This window comes from Myotis myotis, unplaced genomic scaffold (assembly GCF_014108235.1).
Source record: "Myotis myotis isolate mMyoMyo1 unplaced genomic scaffold, mMyoMyo1.p scaffold_m19_p_3, whole genome shotgun sequence".
NCBI lineage: Eukaryota > Metazoa > Chordata > Mammalia > Chiroptera > Vespertilionidae > Myotis > Myotis myotis.
Window position 1 is genome coordinate 190276669 of NW_023416335.1, and position 25163 is coordinate 190301831.

Below are 25163 nucleotides of genomic sequence, written 5' to 3' on the forward strand. Positions count from 1 at the left end.
AGCCTTTTTGAGGGGGAGAACATAAATTATGAAATGAGCAATAAATATTTACAAATAATACCAGGCAATAAATGTTCATAATGATTATGGAAGAGTGTTTTCTTATGCAACAATATGAAGAAATATTCATTTAAGATCATAATACCCATGGTTGCAGATGGGCTCAAAGATAATTTTAGGATTCTAAAAAATGGATTTCTTCATTGACATTCAGAACATGTAGAGAGTAGATATTTTTGTTTGCTTAATATGGAATGTAAACCAGGAAACAAGAGACTAACTGTTCTCTGTGAGCGTGTTTTCTTTTATATATATTCCACAAATGTGTCTATACCTATGCAAATATGTAAATTAATTTCATTTCAAAAAATTTAAATTGTTTTTGATAAAATTTTATAATCTTTCTTCAGCATATTATTGTGGACATTGTCCAAAGGAGTGGTTTACATATTCCAACAATTGCTATTACATTAGTACTGAAAAAAAAACATGGAATGAGAGTTTGCTGGCTTGTGCTTCTAAGAACTCTAACCTGCTTTACATAGATAAAGAAGAAGAAATGGTAAGATTTAAATGTTTCCATTTTATTTAAAAGTCTAGTTTAATCTATATTTATAGAATTGATTCATATTTTGTATATATTCATAGTTCACTTATTATAAGGACTATTAACATGCATTGTTTCACTCTAATATATTTTTATATTTTATGCCATTGATGCACATTTGATAATTTCCAGTTCTTGCTTTTTTAAATACATAACCATGCTTCTGTAAATGCTTTTTTTCTAAAGTAAACTTTGCTACCTAATTTTACTATACATCAAGGAAATTGAAGGTATCATAATTGTGCAGATTAATTACAAGCTTAAATGACCCATATAATTACAAATCATGAAATAGAAGTTGCCAGTCCACAGTAGCCCCTCTCTGTGTGTCTCCTTTAACACTCACATGATATTTTTGCAATCTCTCCATATTATTGCATTTATCTGTAATTTGTTAACTTTCATTGCTTTAGTGTAGAGAAATGACATTTTTAATCTGTTCTTCCCAGAATATAGTTTTTTTTTAAATATGTGGGTATTATGAATATTTTATGAAAATCATTGTGTCTGATTTTTTCAAATATTATATTGTATTTAAAACAATTTATAGTATATATAAATATTAAATATAATACATTATACTCATATACTATAAATATTATATTTATAATAATATAATAATGTATAAATCTATAATAATAGAAGCATAATATGCTAATTAGACTGGACAGCCAAATGACCTTCTGGACGACCTTCTGGACGAAGATGGGGCTGCAAGGGCTGAGGCAGCTGCCATGGCTGTGAGGGATGAACCCCTTGGAAAATTTCATGCATTGGGCCTCTAGTATAATTATATGATTATAATTGCATATGTAGATAGTTAAAATTTATTGTCCTCTATGAATCAGAATGAAATAACACAGTCATAAATATATGTATATGCCAAATTTATTATATTATCCCAACATTTTCTAGTTTATTATATAAATACACATTTTATCCAAATATTCCATGATCCAAGATTTAGTACTGCCAGAACGTTCAATGCTATACATTCTGATCATTATATAAAAGTATCATTTTGACATAAGTAGGCATTTTTCTGATTGCTAATGGATAGAACACTTCTTTCTGGTCACTAGTTCTTATGGAATTATGTATCGAGAGAATGAGAGGTGCCTGTTCATGTCTCTCTACCACTTCTCCTGTGTTCTGCCTGTTATTTTCCTTCTAGAATTGTTATATTTCCTATATGAGCTCTTTTTTAAATTTATCATTGCAAATAGTTTTTGTGTTTTTTTTACCGTAACTTACATTTTCAGTCTCACATTGGGGTCTTTAAATGATCTGAATTTATTAATGTTAACCTAGTCCAATATCTCATTTTGGGTCTTAGTGATTATTTTAGAAGTTAGTCAAAGTTTGTGAAGACAATCTGCTATATTATATGAGAGATACATCCATTAGTTGCCTCCTATATGTGCCCCAACTGGGGTTCAAACCCACAACCGAAGTATTTGCCCTGACTGGGCATTGAACCCACAACCTTCTAGTACATGGGATGATGCTACAACCAACTGAGCCACACAGGCCAGGGCTGCCATCATATTTTCATATAGTTATTTAAACATAGTATCTTTCTAATATATGTTTATAATAACTACTTTAAAATATTTTCTGATAAATCTGACATCTTATCCCAGTGAAAATTAGTCTCTATTGACTAATCCCCCCATCAAGTATAAAAGACATTTTTTAGTTTCTTTGCATGTTTTCTAATTTTTGGTAAGTACATATTTTTGATAATATAATATACTAAATATGGATTCTGCATCTTTCTTAGATTTCTTTGTAACTTTAATAAACTGTTAGTGTAGAATCTTCTCTTTTGAAGTGTGTTTACTCAGTTTTTATAATTCTCATTATTTATTTTTCTGTTTAGCCTTACTTACCAGAGATTAGTCTTGTGTTTGCATAGCTTAGCAGACAACCAATGATTTTTAAAAATGTATTCAAATCAGTATGGCTTTCACCCTCTGCTATTTGATGTACTCGTGTGTGTGTGTGTGTGTGTGTGTGTGTGTGTGTGTGTAGAAAAGTGCTCATGATTGTGAAATCAATTCTCAAGTCCACTTTGGCTTTTATTTTTTACTATATCATCTCTGTTTCTTCTATACATGTGCAAATTTTCCACCCGTCAGTCAAGCACATGCAGAGAGCGAATGTGATCTCTTCTATTCACTCTTACTTTTCCTAGTAGTACCTTCCTGTTATGTTTATGGCTGGCACTGTGCCTGACACAATGGAGAAGACAGCCTCAGTCTAGGAAAAGGATAATTTCCCTCATTTATTACCCAGTAAATTCAACACTTTCAGCTGAAAAATACTAGCAGTGGGCAACTTGACAACCGCTTCCACTGCTTATCAAGTCTTCCCCTGTGGCAATAATACCATTGATATTTGTGGCCTTCCCAAAATTATAAAAATTATAATTCTTACTCACTGAGCTGAGTTTGGGTGGTAGGGGAGACATGGGAACAGCCTTAGATAAGAAGACCACAAATTTGCTCTATTTTAAGCTGAATCTCTAGCAGCTTTCCCAATAATTAATAATTATAAATTATTATTAGTTTTCAATCAACTTTCAGACCTGTGAAATTGGTATTTATGTCCATTTATCCTCTTCACTTAATTGTGCTAATACATTTTCCTAATGTGTCCATTGTGTAACAATATATTGCAAATTAAAAGACTATAAATTAGAATTAAATTTATTTGTTTTTTTATTTTTAAAATCATCATTATTTCGGTTGCAAATGACAATTTACTTAGTTACTCAATATTATATTTGTTCCCATTTGAAGTCTCATAGCTTGCCATATAAAACATTGCCTTCAGTTTCAAAGTGCTATGTAAGAATGTGATAAAATGCAAATTATGAATTAAGATAATTATCTTCAGAGTATTCAGATTAGTGGATTAAACCAATATTGATTAAAAAGGCAAGTGAGTTAATTGGAAAATGTAATTCATTTTTTAATGGTACAAAATGGTTACCTCTGTATGGAAATGAAGAACAGCATAAAAGTTTATACATTTTTATATTAAGAACTAGAGGCCTGGTGCATGAAATTCTGGGACATCCCTCTCACAATCCAGCTCCTAACCACTCACCTGCCTGCTTGCCTGATTGCCCCTAAATACTAACCTTCTGGCCTGATTCATGTCTAACTGCTCCCCTGACATGATTGTCCCCAACTGCCCTCCCCTATACAGGGCTGAGGGGACTTGAGGTCTGAGGCTGGATGAGGCGCACAGGGCTGGGGAACTGGGGGACTCTGACTGGATTAGGTGGGGCTGAGGGTACTTGGTGCCAATATCTTGTGAGGGCATGGAGGTCAATTAGCATATCCCCTCTTTCTTGGCTGTGGATACCTCCATTTGTGTGGGTGTGATCGTCAATTAGCATATTCCCTCTTTATTAGATAGGATTTCCAATTCCTATCCATGAAGCACCTGATTATGACTTTTTATTATTATTTGAGTCATTTGTCTTTTCCTTATTGACTGTTGGTTGTTTTGTTTTTTTTTAAATATAGTTTATTGATTTTTTATAGAGAGGAATAGAGAGGGATAAAGAGTTAGAAACATCCATCAGCTGCCTCCTGCACACTTTCTACTGGGTATGTGCCTGCAACCAAGGTACATGCCCTTGACCGGAATTGAACCTGGAATCCTTGATTCTGCAGGCTGATGCTCTATCCATTGAGCCAAACCGACTAGGGTACTGTTGGTGTTTTTAAAACACATTCTGTGTTCTGTTCTTTTTATTTATTCTGTTTATTGCAAATATCTTTTTCAAGTTTGTGATATTTCCTTTTTACTTCCTTCCTGATACTTTCAGGAATAGATATTTAAAAATTTAACACAGTCAAATTTTTTAATGTTTCTTTATGACTCATGAGTTTATATTAAAAATATTTTACTAAATATATTTGTATTTTTTCTAAAACTTTCTATCTGGAAATTGTGTTTCTTGCATTTTAATTTTTAATTCATCTGCAATTGGATTTTATATATGGTGTGGGATAGGGAACAAATTAAATATTTTTTCATGTGACAAAAAAAATGTTATACACTTTGAAACTTTTAACCAAAAGGTGTTCTTTAAATTCAGTTGTAAATAAAATCATGGTGATGCAAAGTACAGCATAGATAGAGAATATAGTCAACAATATTCTAATAACCATGCATGGTGTCAGGTGGGTACCAGACCCATTGGGGTGTTCACCTCAAAAGGTATACACGTGCGCAATCACCATGCTGTACACCTGAAACCAAAACAATATTGGATATCAACTGTAACTGACAAGTCTTTTTAAAAGTTGCTCAAAACTTATTCTCATTGTTTAATATTACCAGAAACTGCATCTATATTCACAACATACAAAATAAAACTGAAATCAAAATAATTATAATATAGTCACTTAAAATATAAAGGTTAAGAGTTTTGTTCCATTCTTCATTGCTAGCCAGCTGTAGGTTTCTATATTTCTTTAATGGCTTGTGCATCGCACAGCAACATGCAAGAATCCTTTTTCTGATATTCTGCTGCCCATGAAGGCTGCTGTTTGGCTTGTTGGACATGCACTCTTACACTTTCAACTTTGGCTTCTATGCTATCTATCACATGTCCTTGCTCATGAATTATCATTCACAAATCTTTAAATAGATCATTTATATCCGTACCATCAGCTTCATATTGCCTAAGAGAAGACTCTCATGAGTAAGGCAAAGGTCATCCTCCCTAATTTCCTCATCCTGCACCTGCTCCAGAGGTTGAATTTGGCTTTCCCAGGATATAAGATTCCTTTCTTCTGAGCCTTCCTCTGGAAAACTACCAGATTCTCCAAAACTGGCTCCCACTGGAGCAACAAACTCTTCTATTTCTCATCAGCTTGCCCCTGGACCTTCTTAAAGTTTGTCAGTGATGTGAACTCAGTATTAACTAAGTGGTCCTTCTGCATTTTCCTTTGACACTGTTCAGTGGGAGTGGTGGGCAGAGATCCAAACTCTTTTTATTATTTAATATATCTTCATTGGTGAAAGTATTACAGATGTCCCCCTTTTCTTCTCCCCCATTGACTCCCACCACCCTACCCCCACTTCTTGGCCTTCACCAGACTGTTGTCTGTGTCCATGGGCTATGCATATATGCACATAAATTTATCAGTTAATCTCTCCCTCCCCACCCACCTACCCCAGCCTTCCCTCTGAGATTCATCAGTGTATTCTATGCTTCTATATTTTGGGTCTGTTTTGTTCATCATTTAATTTTGTTCATTTGATTCTACATATAAGTGAGATCATATGATACTTATCTTTCTCACTGGTTTATTTTGCTTAACACAATACTCTCCAGCTCTTCCACGGTGTCTCAAAGTGTAAGAAATCCTTCTTTTATACTGCTGCATGGTATTCCATGGTGTGAATATACCAAGCCTTTTAAATCCACTCATCTACTGATGGGCACTTGAGCTGTTTCCACATCTTAGCTATTGTAAATTGCATAGCTATGAACATAGGGGAGCATACATTCCTTCTGATGCGTGTTTTGGATTTCTTAGGATATATTCCTAGAAGTGGGTATTACTGGGTCAAATAGCAGTGCAATTTGTAACTTTTTGAGGAAACTCCATACTATTTTCCATAGTGGCTGCACCAATCTCCATTCTCACCAGCAGTGTACTAGGGCTCCCTTTTCTCCCCATCCTTTCCAGCACTTGTCATTTGTTGGTTTGTTGATGGTAGGCATTCTGATTGGTGTGAGGTGGTACCTCATTGTCATCTAAATTTGCATCTCTCTGATGATTAGTAACTTTGAACAGTTTTTTATTTGTCTCTTAGCCTTCTGTATGTCAACTTTGGAGAAGTGTCTTTTTAGGTTCTTTGTCCACTTTTAAATTGGTTTGTTTGTTTTCCTTTTGTTAAGTTGTTTGAGTCCTTATATACTTTGTATATTAACCTTTTATAAGGTGTATCATTGGCAAATATGTTCAGCCATGCAGGGGGCTCCCTTTTCATTTTGTTGATGGTTTCTTTTGCTGTGCAGAAGCTTTTTTTTTGATGTAGTCCTATTTGTTTATTTTATCATTAGTTTCTCTTGCCCTGGAGATGTATCCACACACTTATTGCTATGAGAGATGTTCAAGATTTGTTGCCTATGGATTCTTCTAAGATTTTATGGTTTAATGACTTACACTTAAGTCTTTTATCTATTTGAGTTTATAATTGTGTATGGTGTAAGCTGGTGGTCTCCTTTCATTTTGTTTTTGCATGTATCTGTCCAATTTTCTCCGCATCATTTATTGAAGAGGCTGTCTTTCCTCAAATATATACTCTTTATTACATTGTATGCTCTTGCCTCCTTTGTCAAATATTATTGATAATAATGGTTTGGGTCAATTTCTGGGTTCTCCATTATGGTCCGTTGATCTATGTTCCTATTCTTGTGCCAGTACTAGGCTGTTTTGATTACAGTGGCTTGTAGTATATTTTAATATCTAATATTGTGATCTCTCCAACTTTGTTCTTCTCTGTCAAGATTGCTGTGGTAATTTGGGATCTTTTTTGTTTGCACATTAATTTTTTGAGTGTTTGTTCTAGATTTGTGAAATATATCGTTTTAATAGGGATTGCATTGAATCTATTGGATTGTTTTGTGTACTATGGACATTTGAATGATGTTGATTCTACCAATCCATGGACACAGTATATTCTTCCACTTCTTTATATCTTCCTCTATCTGTTTTTTTAATGTACTGTAATTTTCTGAGTATAAGCCTTTCACCTCCTTTGTTAAGTTTATTCCTAGGTATCCAAATTATTTTGTTGCAATGGTAAATGGGAATTTTTAGTTTCTCTTTCTCTGAGTTCATTTTGGTGTATAAAATTGACATAGATTTCTAGGTATTAGTTTTGTATCCTGCTATGTTGTCAATATTCATTTATTAAATCTAGTAGCCTTTAAGTGGAGTCTTAAGTGTTTCTATGTACGGTATCATATCATCTGTAATGACAGCTTTACTTCTTCTTTTCCAATTTGGATGCCTTTTATTCCTTCCTGTCTGATCACTACAGCGAGGATTTCCAGTACGATGCTGAATCAGAGTGGTGAAATCAGTTATCCTTGTCTTGTTCCTTAGGGAAAATGGTTTTAGCTTGTGCTCATTTAGTATGATGTTGGCTGTAGGTTTGTCATCTATGGCCTTAAAAGAGTTTTTATCAAAGTAGGGTTGGATTTTATCAGATGCTTTTTCTGCATCAATCAATATTATGTTTTTTCTCTCAATTTGTTTATATACTTTTCTGTTCCTTTGGCAAGTTTGTTAGGATGCTGCTGCTTCTGTTGCAGCTGTAGCCTAAATTCTTGTGCATCTTGAGGTGTTTCAGTTGATTCAGAGACCTCTGTATTTCCACAGATCATTGTGGGATCGTCTGGATGTTGGATATGCTGGGCCAGCTGGGTGGGTCACAACAACTTCTGCATGTGAGACATGGTTGGTTTGCTTATTCACTAATTGCATCAGGTGTTGGTGGGCTGTGCATTTAACTAAGCAGTCACCCAACCTCCTCATTTTCCTCCTCATCCTCCAGCAGTGGGCCAACTTAGTTGTTTGTATGAATTCAATTACCTAATTTCTCATAAAAAAAAAATTTTTGTCTCATAGGATTTTTTATACATGTTCATACAATATGCATGGATTCAACTCTACCACAGAAAGAATAGTAATTTGTTAGTGAGGAAAGATGGCTCAGCTTTCTCTTCCAAACCGTAAGTTTCTTGAGAACTTGTATATTTTATGCCTTCATGCTTTAAGTCAGAGATTAATCTTAGAAATGAAAATCAATGCCTGAACGATTACATAAATACAGTAAAACTTTGGTATAACATACTAATTCAGGCAAGGAGATAGCCACTAGAGCCAAAAGCCATTATTAGAAAGTAGGTTTTATGAATATATATGTTCAAAAATGGACAACTTAGTTAGTTTACCTGTTTGTACTTATGATGACACATTTGTGTAATTAAAATGAAGTACATATGAAAAGTTTCATTTCACAGAAAAGTTTTCTGTATGTATTCCTATAATTTAAAATTTATACTGAAAAGGTCTAGTAAATGCATGCATGCACTTTTCAGTCCTGACAGGTAAACAAATGTACTTGGCTGGTGTGTGGCTTCAGCCCTCAGGCTTTAGGGCAACAGCACCAGTTACCACAGGCGATGTGGTGTGATCATGTGCTAACCATTAGCAGTACCTTGTTTATGAGCTTTCACTCTTGGATTTAAATATGTAAACTCTAGTAGTAGATATGTAATATTTATTTATGTCAGAGAAATTACTACATTGTTTTTCCCAACATATGGTCTAGTTGCTAAAATTTTAAAAAAATAATGGTGAATCAAGAACAAAAAATAACCTGTTAATTTAATTGTAAGTAAACCTATTTTTCAAACATTTTAAAATTGGCAAGGTGTTAATTTCACATATGATATACAAACCTGAAATTTTGTCCATTAAATCCAGAGTACATTAAATCAAATGTTTGCTGTAAACTAAATTTTCTGTTGAAATATTATAAGAATTGTTCAGATTTAGATATGTAAGCATTACTGTAAAGAGTTTATTAATTAAAATATGAAGTTATATGTGACCAGATTAATGATATATTATTTCTGTATTTCAGATCTGCAATAACTCCAGGATTTCATAAAAATTGTACATATGCAGGCTTGAGAACCACAAGCTCTTTTCTGAATCCTGCTTAGAAAATAAAAGCTATGTTTGTAAGCACCAGCCATGTTACCTTACCTAAATCTAGTATAGGAAGATGGGCAGAAGAGAGTAGTGCACCAGCAGTTAGGACCACCTGTGGCAGTTATGGAAATCCCAGAAGCCAGAATATAAAATACCCACATACTTTGTAGTCACATGGTTCCTCACATGATCTCACTATTGCCAGATATAAGTTTCTTAGTATTTTAACTAAATCAATAAACAAATTAATATTATTTCTTGATGTTAACATTTTTCAATGTTACATTAAATGATCTCGAGATTAAGTCTGAATAAGAAATTAGTTGATCAAAGCCAATATTTCCAAATAAATGTAATCAGACTTCCTGGGATAGTCTTGGGAAAATGGTGACTTTTGTGTATGTAGTTAAATCTCATTCATCTCAATTGCTACTTCTCTCTGATATAAAATGACTACAACACGCAGCATCATAGTGATTGAAGAGTTTGTGTAAACTTCTCTATCCTTCACAGATATTCAGCCTAAATAACAAAAAGAGAAATAAGAAACAAGGTATTGGAGATGGAGAATCTCCTTGAGACCATAAGAAGACTGATATTATGTGATGAACAGGGGCAAATTTATCGACATTGCTGGTTTTCACACCAACTTCTTATCTTTGTCCAAATATTACATTCCCAATAGACACAGATGGAATTTCAGTTCCCTCTCACAGATGATACGTTCAATTCCTCTTACTTTGTTCAAAATGTTTTCATACAACATTTATTATCACCTCACATTGTATATTTTACTTTCCTTCTGACTTACACCACAAATATTTATTCTCTCACAGTTCTGGAAACTTGAAGTCTGAAATCAAGGTGTCATCAAGGTTATGTTCACTTTGAAGACTCTAGGGGAGACTCTGCCCTGCATTTCTCTTCATTTTGGGTGTAGCCCTGAGTCCTTGGCATTCCTTGGCCTAAGGGGATATTACTCCAATCCCGGCCTCATTCATCTCACCGTTCTCCCTGTGTGTCTCTGTCTAGGTATCCAATGTCCCTCTTCTTATGCATTTCATCTGTATTAATTAAGGCCCATCCTACACCAGTATGACCTCATCTTAACTTGGTTACATTTGCAAAGGCCCTATTCCCAAGTAAGGTCACATTCACCCCCTCTAGTAGACATTAATTTGGGGGTTGAAGGGGTGTGGGTATGTGATACTAGAAAGTGACTAAAAATAGCAGGTGATGTCCAAATCTTTTGTTTGGGTATCATTATAACTAGAAACAGAATTTGGTTTGGTCTTTGTGAAAACTCAATTTCAACCATATGTATGAAAGCGTAGTAGAAGAGAGGGGGTGATATGTCCTACCATAAAATCAGAAGAAACAGTTTACTTAGAATTCATCTCTCTTTGACATTTCAAATTGTTCATTCTTAACACTTTAAAATATAACAACCCAAACCCGAGTAGTGAACTTGTTTTATAGAGACTAATGACAATTATTTTGAAATAATTATCTCCTACACAAGTACACATATATCACATTTGCATGACACTTAAATTCCTTAATTTTACCAACATTGTATATTTTATTCTTTCTACAAATTAAACTCTTCCATTCTTTTAGGAGTCAATAAGACAGAGTATAAAATTGGCCTCTATTACAAAAAGATAAATGGTATTAGAAGTCAGTTAACTAACATTTTTACCAAAGAGGGGTGGAAAAATCAATAAGATATGTAAAAATCCACAAGATATCTGATGATGTAAAATTACAGCCACTCATCTGCACATACATGATCTCACTCATTTGTGGAATATAATGAACAACATAAACTGATGAACAAAAAAAGATCCAGAGACAGAGAAGCATCGCTCAGACTGTTGATCCTCAGAGGGAAGGTAGGGGAAGGTGGGGGTAAGGAGGAGAGATCAACCAAAGGACTTGTATGCATGCATATAAGCCTAACCAATGGACTCAGACACTGGGGGGTGAGGGCATGAGTTGGGGGTGTGGGGGGCAATGGGGAGATAAGGACACATATGTAATTCCTCAATTATTAAAGAAAAAAAGAATCAAACAATGTTTTTCTGTTTTTTGTATTTTGGGTGTTGTTGTTTTTTTGTAATAGATGCACAATTCTGTCAATTTATTAAAAAAATTTTAAACTAAAAAATTAAATAAATATATTAATTAAAATATTTTTAAAAAACAATCAAACAACAAGTTGATTTCTTTCTATTATCTATCTATCTCTACCTATCTATTTATCTATATCTATCTAATCTCTTTCCCTTCTCTATTTTGAAAATCAATCAATAAATTAAAAATTATAAAATAATTGTGTGGTTTTTTGTATACACATTCAGAAATGAGATTGCTGGATAATATGGTCCACTCGATTTTAATTCACTCACTAATGAAGATGAATATTTTCTCTTTTCTTGATGTAATATGAGAAAGATGAAAAAATTCTATCTGATACACACTAGATAATTTAATTGTAATGTTTTATTTCTTCTAATGGTCATGTGTCACTTAACATGTGTTTCAAAGTCTACTATTTCTGCCTCCCCAGTTATGGTCAAGTGAAATTTTTAAAAATTACAATTCTGTTTCCTCTCCTCCTACATTGTTAGACTTGGGTTTTTGTCATTTACAACAAATATTTATATTAAAATACAAACTACTAATTATAATTTGAATATGAATTAATAATGAGTATTAATTTAATATTTCAATTTATACATATGGTATAGTTCAGTGTTGCTTAATGTCTTATCCTTCACAGACATTTATTAATATCAGGAAAATTTATATATTTCTAATATACAAATAATAAAATTAAATACAGCAATTTTAAAAACAAGAGAGTGTGAGAAGATACATTTGACAATAAATATTTGTGACAGTTACTATATGTTGAAAATGTAGTAATTCTTCAGAATATTAGTGACAAACATCATTAAGTAGCTATTGTTAATGAAATTATGGTTTTAGATTTATTCTATTATAATTAAAATAACATAATGAGTGTATAAGTAAAATGAGGTAATGCCATTATTTAGCAACCTTGTCTAAGAGTAGAACTTAAACATCTGAGATACTCTTCACAAGGCCTAAGATTTGTGATTTTAAGATGAAATAAGTTAACAGCATGAATGGTCACGTCTTTTGTCCCAGAAATCTTTTAGAATATGAAAATAATTTCTCAGAGGCACCTACCAATGGACAAACTAAGTGACGCACTACAAGCTCAAAGTCTCCTATATTCAGAAGATGTGTGATGAGATAAATCATCTTCAAAAATGCCCAAGTGTAAGAATTTCCTGTTCAAATTCTAAGTGACACAGTGATGAGAAATCTACATTTTTTTTATACTTTGGATTCACTCTCAGTCTTCACAGGACAGTCTGTGGAGACCACAGACATTACAGGAGTGACCTTGCCTCCCACTAAAGGATTCATAACTTACTGGCTTCCAGAGGTATGTGTGTCTACTCTCCTGTCTCTCTACTGGCCCAATTCATTTAATGGGAAATTACAAATGCTAGATGTGGTACTACTGAAGTACAATTCACATACAATCAAATAAAAGAAAACATTGGTATCCTTATTTGTAAAATTAAGGGTAAAAAGAGTAAAATATGAAATATGTTGGTAGATATCTTAATATATTTAAATTTGTGCCTGTACAAAATTACTAAAGAGCATACATTCATTTATCTTTGGGCTTGAAAATCAGTATAACTTAAATAAAATCCCATTGGAGATTTTGTAATTAATACATATAATCATCAATGTATATTATTTCATATTTATCCCATATTTTAAAAATAAATTCTTAACAAGAATTCATCAAGTCATGGCCGGAACCAGTTTGGCTCAGTGGATAGAGCGTCAGCCTGCGGACTGAAAGGTCCCAGGTTCGATTCCGGTCAAGGGCATGTACCTGGGTTGCGGGCACATCCCCAGTAGGAGATGTGCAGGAGGCAGCTGATCGATGTTTCTCTCTCATCGATGTTTCTGACTCTCTATCTCTCTCCCTTCCTCTCTGTAAAAAATCAATAAAATATATTTTAAAAAAAAAGAATTCATCAAGTCATGAAGGTAAAACATAATTCCTCATACATACACTTCGATTAAATAAAATCAGTGTGACTTGCAATAAAAATCAGGATTTAGTAGTCTCAGTAAAATGCTTAAACTTTTAAAAACCTTTGTTGTTGAATATTTAAACTTAATTATAAACAATCAAAGTACTTTTTAGAAATTGAACAACACATGCAAAAAGATGCCACACTGATAAGAGACTCCTGTCTAACGAATTACATTTTCATTGTCTGATATGAATCAGAAATAGTAACAAGGCAATTGTGTTAAAATAATTAAAACAAGTGACATAATGACAGTTTACAAATATCAGATTGAGTGTTATTTTTACATGCATTGTATCTTAAAATATTTTATTCCCACCTTAGATTAGTAAGCTAGGTTGTTAAACACTATATAACTTTTAAAGGTAATACATTATAAATTTCAAAGCCAGAATTTATTCTAGATCTCACTGACTGCAGAGCCCATTGACTGAATTATTGAATAAATTATCAGATTTATTACATTTGCCTACACACTAAAGTCACCTTCACTGACTTTGATAGCCACTAGGATCTTTCAGGGATTTTGCACCAACAATGTTCCTCCATAAATGATATACACATTTATTAATCATTTTATGGTTTCATATCTTAACCATTAAATAAATTGTAAGTTACTTCTGTAAAATTAGTATTTTTAAAAATCCTTTAACATTCTATTGCTTTTATTATTTGTAAGTTTTGGATACCTTTAGAGTGTCATGTAGCATTTTTCACCATATAAAATATTTTCTTAAATTATAATGATTTAGAACTCCACAATTATTTAAAATATCATGTGATATTTTAAAATATCATCTGCCCTTTTAATAAATATAAGTGACTAAATAAAATTAATGTATTACAGAAAAGTACTATATATTCTAATACTACTATTCCCCCAACTTTAAAGCACTCAATCTGTAACCATAAATTGTCATAAAAATTAGGGCATCACTTTTTTCTATACAGCATTTTAATTTTCACAGTTATTCTAATTGTATTAAAATGTTTCAGTGGAATCTGACTTTAATAATGATATCATTATTCTGATTTTCTTTATTCTTCATTAACTTCTTACTTTTCATTGCTTCAACCAATAATATTATGTCAAACATAGAATATAATTTTAAGAACTATTATTCTATCATAAAACACACTTAAATCTCTACGTAAATTAGAAGACTTCACATGGGTCAAATGCAAAGTGAGTACTGATACTATCTCAAACTCCACCCACAAAGACTATCCTTGGGGTCTTGTCATTGCTCACATCATTTACTAATTACTTAAGTACTGTTATCATAGGCACCATCCCTGTCATTACTCAGCCTCAGAGATGGATGTCCAACAAGAAAATGACTCAGAAATGAATCTGGCTAAGGACTTAAGGAGACAGCAAGTGAAAGGTAAGGGCATGAACAGCTCCATTGTACCAACTGAACAATAAATATTCTGTGTGGGAATAAACTTTCAAGTGCTTTTCAAGACCTTCAATGGAATTACAAGGATGACTAAAGCAAAGGTGGCACATTTAATAGACACACAGTATAATTGTTCTAGGATGTGCACCTGGCATATAGAGGTGTGCAAAAGAGTAGGGAATTAGCTCACATATTTTTTCATTTGTAAGGGTCAGAGCTTAAAGTTGGAACACAGAATTCTAATATGAAATCTGAGGGCTGATTTCTTTGAGGCACTGTTGTAAGGTGTCGTCTTTGACCAACAACTCATGGAGAATCGTGTTTTCAGAAAATGAAATGGTACATCTGAGAGGAAGATTCCACTGCTAGATATGGTTTCAGGATTCAACTTTATGATTCGCTGTGCACGTGGGTTCTCTTATATGTAAACTGTCTAAATAATGTCTCCATCTCTCCTTTCTCTTCCTGCAGATTCACCATCACCTCCAGAGAAGCTCTTTGCTGGGGTCCTGGGAGTTATCTGCCTTATCTTGATGTACAGTGTAGTAAGAGTGATACTTTTTATGCCTGGTAAGTTTTTGGAAGATTTTAAGGAAACTTCATTTTAAAGAATCTGAGTGCCTCTAAGCACTTCATAATACAGTATTACAGAATAGAATTCTCATTTTAATGTATACATTTAGATAAATGTGCTATGCTGAATTTGTCAAATGCATAAGAAATAGAATGATTTGTAGAAAATATTTTATACATATTTATATGTTCTGATTTCATACAGCGGTTCTCAACCTGTGGGTCGTGACCCCTTTGGGGGTCGAACAACCCTTTCACGGGGGTCGCCTAAATACATCCTGCATATCAGATATTTACATTACGATTCATAACAGTAGCAAAATTACAGTTATGAAGTAGCAACGAAAATAATTTTATAGTTGGGGGTCACCACAACATGAGGGACTGTATTTAAGGGTCGCGGCATTAGGAAGGTTGAGAACCACTGCAAAAGAACTTATTGAGAAATGCAAGTTAATTCTTGATATTGGATAAGCCAAAACTGTAAGAGATGGTGAAGTTTGTTCCCATAGTTTGTTACAATATTTTCCCCAAATCTGTATTACTTTATTCATTTTTCTTAGTAAAATCAATTTTGTTACAGATAATTCTCATCATAGACAATATTTAAAAAAAAAAAACCTTCAAGCTAAAAAAAATTATTATCATTTGTTTAGATTAATTACTTTTTAAACAATTACCTTAATTTTTTAAGGTACTGGTAAACTGGAGAAGAACAATTCATCCCTCAATACAAACATCCTGAAAGGTACATAATAATTTTCAAAGTTCTGATATTAGAAAAGTTTAGATTTTGTCTCTATCCTAAGCTAGGCAAAAATGACAATAGACTTTTTGAGGGGGGAGGACATAAATTATAAAATGATCAATAAATATTTACAAATAATTATAAAAAAGTATTTCTTCTTATGCAATAAAATGAAGGAGTATTTACTTAAAATCGCCATACCCACTGTTGCCAATTATCTCAAAATTCCTACTGCACTATTATGTTGATACAAAATCCCATTGCTATTCTAAAAAAAAAAAAAGTTATTTCATCCAATGACTTCCAAGACATTAGAGATTTAATATTTTTCTTTGTGTTATTTCTTTATGTGAGCACATGAATTAGGCAATAAGAGGTGACCCTTCTCTCTGAGTGGGTGTATGAGTGTTTTTTATATGTATCAGCCTGTGAATGTGCATAGATATTATGTACAGATATTTATGTACCTGTGCATATATGTAGATTAATTTTTTTTATTCAAATTGTATTTGGTTAAAAATTTATAATTTTTCTTTAGCATATCATTGTGGTCATTGTCCACTGGAGTGGTTTACATATTCCAAAATTTGCTACTACATTAGTACTGAAAATAAAACATGGATTGAGGGTGGGCTGGCCTGTGCTCTAACCTGCTTTATATAGATAATGAAGAAGAAATGGTAAGATTTTAAGTGTTTCAAACATTTTATTAAAAGCTTACTTTAGTCTATATTGTATTAACAAAGTTGGCATATATCCTTGTATATATTTTAGTTATCATTTTTAAGTGTTAATATTCTATTTTTGATTTACATTTTATTTGTAGTTGATAACATTAATACACATTTGTTAAGTTCCAATGTTGCTTTTCATAGAAAACCATGTTTCTATAAATGCTTGTTCTCTAAAATAAACTTTTCTATTTAACTTTACCATATGTCTACAACACTGAAGATACCATAATTGTGCAAATTGGTTGCAAACTGAATAGAACCATGTAATTACAAATCAGATCCCAAATGAAAGTTTCCAACCTCTGCAGCCCTGCTACTGTGCATTCTTTCATCACATCTTTCCCCTCTTTATTTAACCACTGTCTTAGTTTTTAATATGATGGGATGTTGCTTGTTATGGATTTTCATATAAATGGAATCATACAGTGTGCCTTTCTTCATTTTTCACCTCCATCTGATGTTTCAGAATTTATTTATATTGCTGTATGTATCTGCAGTTTATTAATTTTCACTGCCAGTTATGGGAATGGAACATTTTAAAGTCGATTCTATCTGATGTCTCTCATTCGGGATGTGAGTTTCATGCCCTCAGCAATAAAAAGCCATGCTGGGCCCATTCATTTTAGTTATAGGGTCCCCTTTGCTGGTCCCGCCTCCAGCCCTCCTACCTTGGTTTCTCTTGGGGGAAGGAAAACTTACTCTGATTGCTTTTGTTAGCAGGTGTCCTAATGGATCGCCCTGCAGGCTAGGCTGGTGTTGCTGGGCTGAATTCTCTCTCTGATGCATGGGAGGAATGGCTTCCTTTGAGCTACCTCCTATAATGCTATGATGGATATTGGGAAACAGCAGGCCTAGGTTACTGCTGTTAGGTGAAGATATGTTACCCTGTCTGTTGTTCTCTAATTTTGGGGTACCAAACCTTTTTCCCTTTCTCTTTGCACCGTCAGAGCTCTCCTTCCCTTACATTTTTCACTAGTTCTAGAATTTATAGTTGCATTTAGCAGGGAATAGCAGAGAAATGAGTCTCTGATACTTAGACTACTGGATTCCACCAACATAGAATAGATCAGTTCAGGTCTTATCTGGTTCAAGAATGATGTGAGGCACAGAAAACCAAATTTTTGGCTTCCATGTCATTTGTTTTCTTAATGACAATCCCTTAATTTTTTTTATGAAACCTAAATTATTAGAAACATAGTAGAGATCTACATGGATTTAGTCACAGTATCAAATACTTGAAATAAGTATTTGAAAATTTATTTAAAGCCTTGTTCTGTTAATTTTGTCAACATTGGTAACTACTACATTGCATATATCAGGATTTTCCTTGCTAACATCACTACTAAGTCTCAATGTTCAAGAATTAATTTTATTTTATTTTTAAATATATTTTATTGATTTTTTACAGTGAGGAAGGGAGAGGAATAGAGAGTTAGAAACATCGATGAGAGAGGAACATTGGTCAGCTGCCTCCTGCATACCCCCCCACTGGGGATATGCCTGCAACCAAGGTACATGCCCTTGACCGGAATCGAACCCGGGAGTCTTTGGTCCACAGGCCGACGCTCTATCCACTGAGCCAAACTGGTCAGAGCTCAAGAATTAATTTTAAATCAAAAGTAGAAAATATACAAACATTGCTGAAAACTTTTACCAATGTGAATTCTTGGTTTATGATTTTATGCTTAATATTGATTAAAATCCAACATCTTATTTTTTCTGAAAATTAAGGATCATATGAAAGTACACTACTTGCATTTAAAAAATAATACAAACTTTCATGATGATCATTTAAATAAAAATTCTTTATTTTGTGGTAGAAATTTCTGAGTTTCATGTTACCACCATCATGGATTGGAATTTTTTGTAGCAGCAGTGGTCATCCATGGATGTTGATAAATGGTTCAGCTTTCAAACTAAAGTAAGTTGTTTTTTAAATACTGCATAAGAAATACAAAAAGGAGACATTTAAACGAGTATTATGAATACATTTGTTTTAGTTGAATTATAAACTTGAAGAATGAAGTTCAAAGTTAATGAAATGTTGATATAAATATTAAAGAATGAATACCCAGTTTTCCTAATAACCAGTTCTTACTAATATTATGTGAAGAGTATCATTACCTATTTTCAAAATGTTTTCCTATTACGCTTATATGAAAAATGCTATTTATTGTTTCATGGATTGTCTCCATACACGATAACAACAAAATTATGCATTTTTCTTAGTTACAGAATAGCAGAACTATCATCTGATAAAGGTGACTGTGTTCTGCTACACCTATCTGGCCTCACATCATGGAGTTGTGGAGCTTCAAAAATATATAGTTGCAAACATAAGCTTTAGAGGTAAAATACCTGAGTTTGGATTCTGTCGGGTAACTTTATTTTTCTTGAAATGGAAATAGTATTATTTGCATAACTCTTTTTTTGCATAACTCTTAAAATGAATTATATTATTTGTTCTAATACTGAAAAATTCCTTAACAATTATTAGAGAATAATATACACATTCAAATGTACAGATATCATTAATTTTAGTTTCTGACTTTTGTTTTGTTCAACATTATGTTTGTGGCATTCAGCCTTTCTGACCAATCACATTGTGAGGCAAACCCACAGCGGCACAAAGTGAATTGGTGGTTGCCAAGTGTTGAAGAGAGGTGGGAATAAGAAATGACTGAAAATTGGCACACTATTTGGGGGCTGAACGTTTTCTAAATTTTGATCATGGTGACAGTTGCAAACTCTGGGAATATGCTAAAAATCACTGGTATATACGTACACTCTGAATGGATGAATTTTATGCTCTGTAAATTACACCTTAATAAAACAGTTAAAAACACTTGGGGTTATATTTGGGACAGCATTTAAAAATTAATTTATAAAGATTAGTCATTTTACAGTATTGATTATTCTAACTAATATCATGCTTTATCCTTCTATGTATTAAGTTTGCTTTAATTTATCTACTATATTTTTAATTTTCCTATATTGAAGTCCTACAGAAACATGGATATTTTATGGTCACAATTTTGTAAATGACATTTTTATTTTTTTTAATGTTTAGTAATTTTTGCTGCTTCAAACAGAAAAACACTTGAGCTTTGGGACAGCATGGATAGACCTGGAAAATATTATGCCAAGTGAAATAAGCCAATCTGCCCTAACTCGTTTGGCTCAGTGGATAGAGCGTCGGCCTGCAGACTCAAGGGCCCCAGGTTCGATTCTGGTCAAGGGCATGTACCTTGGTTGCGGGCACATACCCAGTAGGGAGTGTGCAGGAGGCAGCTGATCGATGTTTCTCTCTCATCGATGTTTCTAACTCTCTGTCCCTCTCCCTTCCTCTCTGTAAAAAATCAATAAAATATATAAAAAAAAGGAAATAAGCCAATCTGAGAAAAAGAATTATCACATGATCTCACTTATTTGTGGAGTCTAATGAACAAAATGAATTGATCAGCAAAATAAGACCCAAAGCATGGAGGCATGGAACAGACTGACATACCTTGATGTGGGGTTGGGGGAGACTAGAAGAGATAAACCAAAGAAGTTATATATTTATATGCATAGCTCGTGGACATGAGCAATAGGGTATTGAAGGCCTGGGGCGGGGGTAGGGGCAAGGAGAAGGGTGATAAAGGGAGAATGGGAGATACCTGTAATACTATCAAAAATAAAAGTATATTTTTAAAAAGACAATTGAGGTTTACATGTTGATCTTGTATCCATTGACTTCACTGATTTTTTCAATTTTATTAAATTTAGTGGAGTAACATTCATTAGTAAAATTACATAGGTTTCAAGTGTGTCCTATGATACATCATCTGTATATTTCATTGTGTGCCCACCACCCAAAATCAAATATTTCATCACCATACACTTGACCCTCTCTACTCTTCACTATCCCCCCGCACTCCCTTCGTTCTGGTAACCACCGTTCTGTTGTCTGTGTCTATGAGCTTTTGTTTTTTTGTTTGTCTTGTTTGTTCATTTGCTGCTTTCAGTTTTATATTCCACATATGGGTGAAATCATATGGTTATTGAATTTTTCTGTATGATTTATTTCACTTAACATGATATTTTCAAGATCCACCCATGTTGTTGTAATAAAATATACAGATGATGTATTATAGAATTGTACACTTGAAACCTATATACTTTTATTAATCAATGCCATCTTTATAAATTCAATAAAAACTTTAAAAATTACTTGTATACATGTATATAAGCCAAACCAATGGACATGGACAACAGGGGGATGGGAGCATGAGTGTGTGTGGGGGGGGGAGGTTGGGGGTTAATGGGGGGGATGAGGACACATTTGTAATACCTTAACTAATAATAATAAAAAAATAAAATAAAATAAGAAAAAAAATTAAAAATTAGATGTAAAAAGTAAAGGTTCTGCTCAACAAAGGTAGTTATCTACAAAATTAGAGAAAATATTTGCAGATCACATACATGGTAAGGAGTTAATATCCAAAACATACCAGGAACTCATACAACGCAATAGCATGAAAAAATAATCCTATTAAAAACGGGGAAAGGTCCCAAATAGACATTTTACCAAAGATATACAAATGGATAAAAGGTTCATGCAAAGGTGCTCACCATCACTAATCATCAGGGAAATACAAATCAAAACCTTAATAAGATATCAAATCACAAAAATACAAGAGATTACAAATGCTTGTGAGGATGTGGGGAAAAGGGGAGCCCTTGAGCACTGTTGGTGGGAATGTACACTAGAACTGCCATTATGGAAACCAGTATGGAGATTCCTCAAAAACTTAAAAATAGAGCTATCACTTCATACAACAATCCCACTTTTGAATATATATCCAAATTAAATGAAGTTAGGGTATCTGTACTCCCATGTTCATTACAGTATTATTCACAATAGCTAACATTTAAAGACAGCATAAGGGTCTACCAACAAATGAACGGACAAAGAAGATGTGGTATATTTAAATGTATGCAATGGATTACTATTCAGCCATGAGGAGAAAGAACTCTTGTCATTTTTTATCTTATTCTTTAAGTGCGGCTTATAATAGCCCTGTGAACAAAGCATTACTCATTACCTACTGTATTCTGAGAAGTATAAAAATGTGTGGTAAAAATATGGGGTCTTTAAACCTGTAATTTAATGACACAGAAGAACAGAAAAGGCAACACAAATAATTTTCCCTAAGTGATAATATACTTATTCAAGGAACTGAATAGAATTTTTATGAAAAAAAATGCCTACAGATATATTGAATAATAAATATGTGGCAACAGAGATAGCATTTCAAATCCTGAGAAAAGAATGGTCATTCAATAAAGGTGATGGGAAAAGTCATTACTCTGTGGAAAATATTGACTAGCAAAGATCTAATTATGAAAAAAGTCCTCACAAGTTTAATAGAAAATATAGTAAAATGCCTCAAGATCTTTAGTTAAGGATACATTTTTCAGTCAAATTCCAAAACAACCAAATTATAAATGAAAATAATGCAAGAAAATAAGTAATAAAAAAACACCATGATGCTAATAAAAATCTGAAGTCATCTGATTTGTATGTCATGAATGTGATTTACTTCAGAACAATTTTGAAAAGATTTATTATTTATATGACTGTTTATTTATAAATTCTAAGATAATACCATAGGGAAATTTTTTTCTTTTATTCCGTTATATGATATAGATTGATATTAAAAAACAAAAAACAAAAATTAAGTTGTCTAGCATGGGCTAAGTTAATGTAATGAAAACATTTCTTTGTGAAAGAAATTACATCTCAATAGAATTGCTTATTTTTAGAATTATAGAAAGTTTCAACTGAGATGGGGACGAGAAATTTCTCCACTACTAGCTCAGGAAATTATGCCAAACAATATTAGTTGGCAAGATGCTGACCTGTTCTACTTCCTGTTCCATCAAAGTATACATTTAAGATTTGTGGGATCTCTGTCATGTGTTCATCCTGTTACAATGTTCTAGTTGACACTGTACATGCCCCACCAGTGCATTATACCTAGCTGAATGTTCTGAATTAATATGTTAGGTTGTAATAAATAGATTCTAAATTCATATTTGTTAAAGTATGTTTACAGACTATTGGCTGTTATATTGCTCAACTTGTCACTTCTGATTCAGTATACCCATGCATATCCAGACTCAGCTCTATTTCTTCCAGTTCATTTTATTTATTTATTACTCATGTGAATTTTAGAATTTGCCTTTTGGGCATGTCCTTATTAAATTAAATACATTTACAGAAAAGTCGAGCTACAACAGTTTAATTTTTCAAAACCGTACATATTATGCTTTTATTTCTTGTCAACTATCCACAAACACTTCTGACCACGGTTTTAGTGTCACAACTTGGCGTGACCACCCTGCCAGGAGGACTGTTGCTCAAAGTTGCACTGTGGTCTCCTTACCTCCTCCCCTGATGGTAGCCACACAGGAAGGGCTGAACACATCATCAGCCATTTAAGTTAGATTGTATCATATTTGCCAAGAAGGCCAGTTGATTAGGCCTAGGTGGTATTCTCACTTAAGAAAAGTAATTTGTAAATAGTTTCTTGAGGTGATGGTGGTGGGTCACAAATGATTTGAAACCAGGCCTTTGGAAAATATGATTTTCTTTCCCTTGTAGTTTCAAGAGGTCAGATAAATATTCAAAAATGAGACCCATACATGTATTTTTAGTCAAGTTATTGTTTCTACATACATTCATTTTTGTTGGTTTTATTGCATTTGTTAGAAAGTATGTTTTCTGAAATCTATGTCATGTACTTTTGCAATTTGTATCACTGAAGCATCACTAATGTTCAGCAAATCCTCAATAGATGTCCCATTATGGCAGAGTGAGTATATGCTCACCACTGAGAAGGAAATTCTAATTTCTTTGTACATAGTATTTCTTTATACAAGTAAGGTTCATTTTTAATTCAACCCCTCCCTTTTAATTTTTTTTAAGTCAACATCTGGGACTCAGAATATGTTTCTCCCAGAATCCATAAAACTGGATCTCAACTAGCTTATTGTGGTGATCATTTCTCAATATATACCATTACACACACACACACACACACACACACACACACACACACACCCTTCATCAGAGAAGGAACAACCAGTTTCTTGTGAAAAATTTAGACATGTCCTGCCTGGGGCGGGGTGGGCGTGGGCCTGAAGGGGTCAATGGGGGAAAAAGTGAGATATGTAATACTTTCAACAATAAAGATTTAAAAATAAATAAGTAAATCACTTTGGCTTCAGGATTTTCTAAAAGACTGCTAATATCTTGAAGTAAAGAATGATGTTGCCATTTAGAACATTACTCACAGTGGGCAATACATGAAAACAATGAAAATGTCCTTTGATAGATGATTGGATTAAGAAATATGTATAATAAATAGAATACTACTCAGCCGTAAGAAAAGATTAAATACTACCATTTGGGACTGCCGGAGTCCAACCCCAGCAGGTCCAGGGGTCTCCAAAGGTGTGGATGGAGTCGGCGAAGAAGGAATGACATGGAGACAGCGTTCAGTTGATCAGCAGCCTAGCCAGGATCTCTAGCCAGGATCTCCAGCCAAGTTCTGGTCTGGATCTCCAGAGAGGTTCTGCTCTGGATCTCCAGCGAAGTTCTGGTTAGGATCTCCAGCCAGGTTCTGTGTCCATGTTCTCTTGCTAGGTTCTCCAGGTTCTCCAGCCAGGTTATGTAGCCATGTTCCCTCGCTAGGTTCTCCAGCCAGGTTCTGTCCAGGTTCTCCAGCCAGGTTCAGTCACCAGGTTCTAGTCAGGTTCTCTTACCAATTTCTGTAGTCAGGTTCAGTCCAGGATCTTTTGCCATGTTCTCTCGCTAGGTTCTGTCTCTAGGTTCTGAGGCCAGTTTCTGTCCGGGAACTTTTGCCATGTTCTCTCCAGCGAAGTTCTTCTGTCTCTAGAGAACGTTCTGTGTAGGTTCTGTGCCTAGGTTCCGTCTCTCAGTTCTGTGTTCTAAGTTCTGTGTTCTAAGTTCTGTGTCTTGCTGTCTTATTACATCTGTATTTATACCAGTTGATTCAATCCTATCAATCTCTATTACAAAGGTTAGGGCGTTTCTTATCTCCATTCCAGGGAGTAAAGATTATGTAGCTTAAGCATGATTGTTCGTAGTTAAAGTGATTAATTACCCACCTGGCAC

The 25163-nt window shown here is 33.6% G+C and overlaps 1 protein-coding gene and 1 pseudogene across 2 annotated transcripts in view; one reads left to right on the forward strand and one right to left on the reverse strand.

Annotated features, from left to right (window-relative positions):
- Positions 1 to 19325, forward strand: part of LOC118651023 (NKG2-A/NKG2-B type II integral membrane protein-like) — a 192203-nt gene extending 172878 nt beyond the window's left edge. For both annotated transcript variants that reach the window (XM_036299725.1, XM_036299726.1), the window contains 3 exons: positions 411 to 562; positions 18799 to 18899; positions 19214 to 19325. In XM_036299725.1, coding sequence (XP_036155618.1) covers positions 411 to 562; positions 18799 to 18899; positions 19214 to 19325 — 365 coding nt within the window. The remainder of the gene's footprint in view (positions 1 to 410; positions 563 to 18798; positions 18900 to 19213) is intronic.
- Positions 5094 to 8105, reverse strand: LOC118649710 (annotated as a pseudogene).
- Positions 19326 to 25163: the final 5838 nt, after the last annotated feature.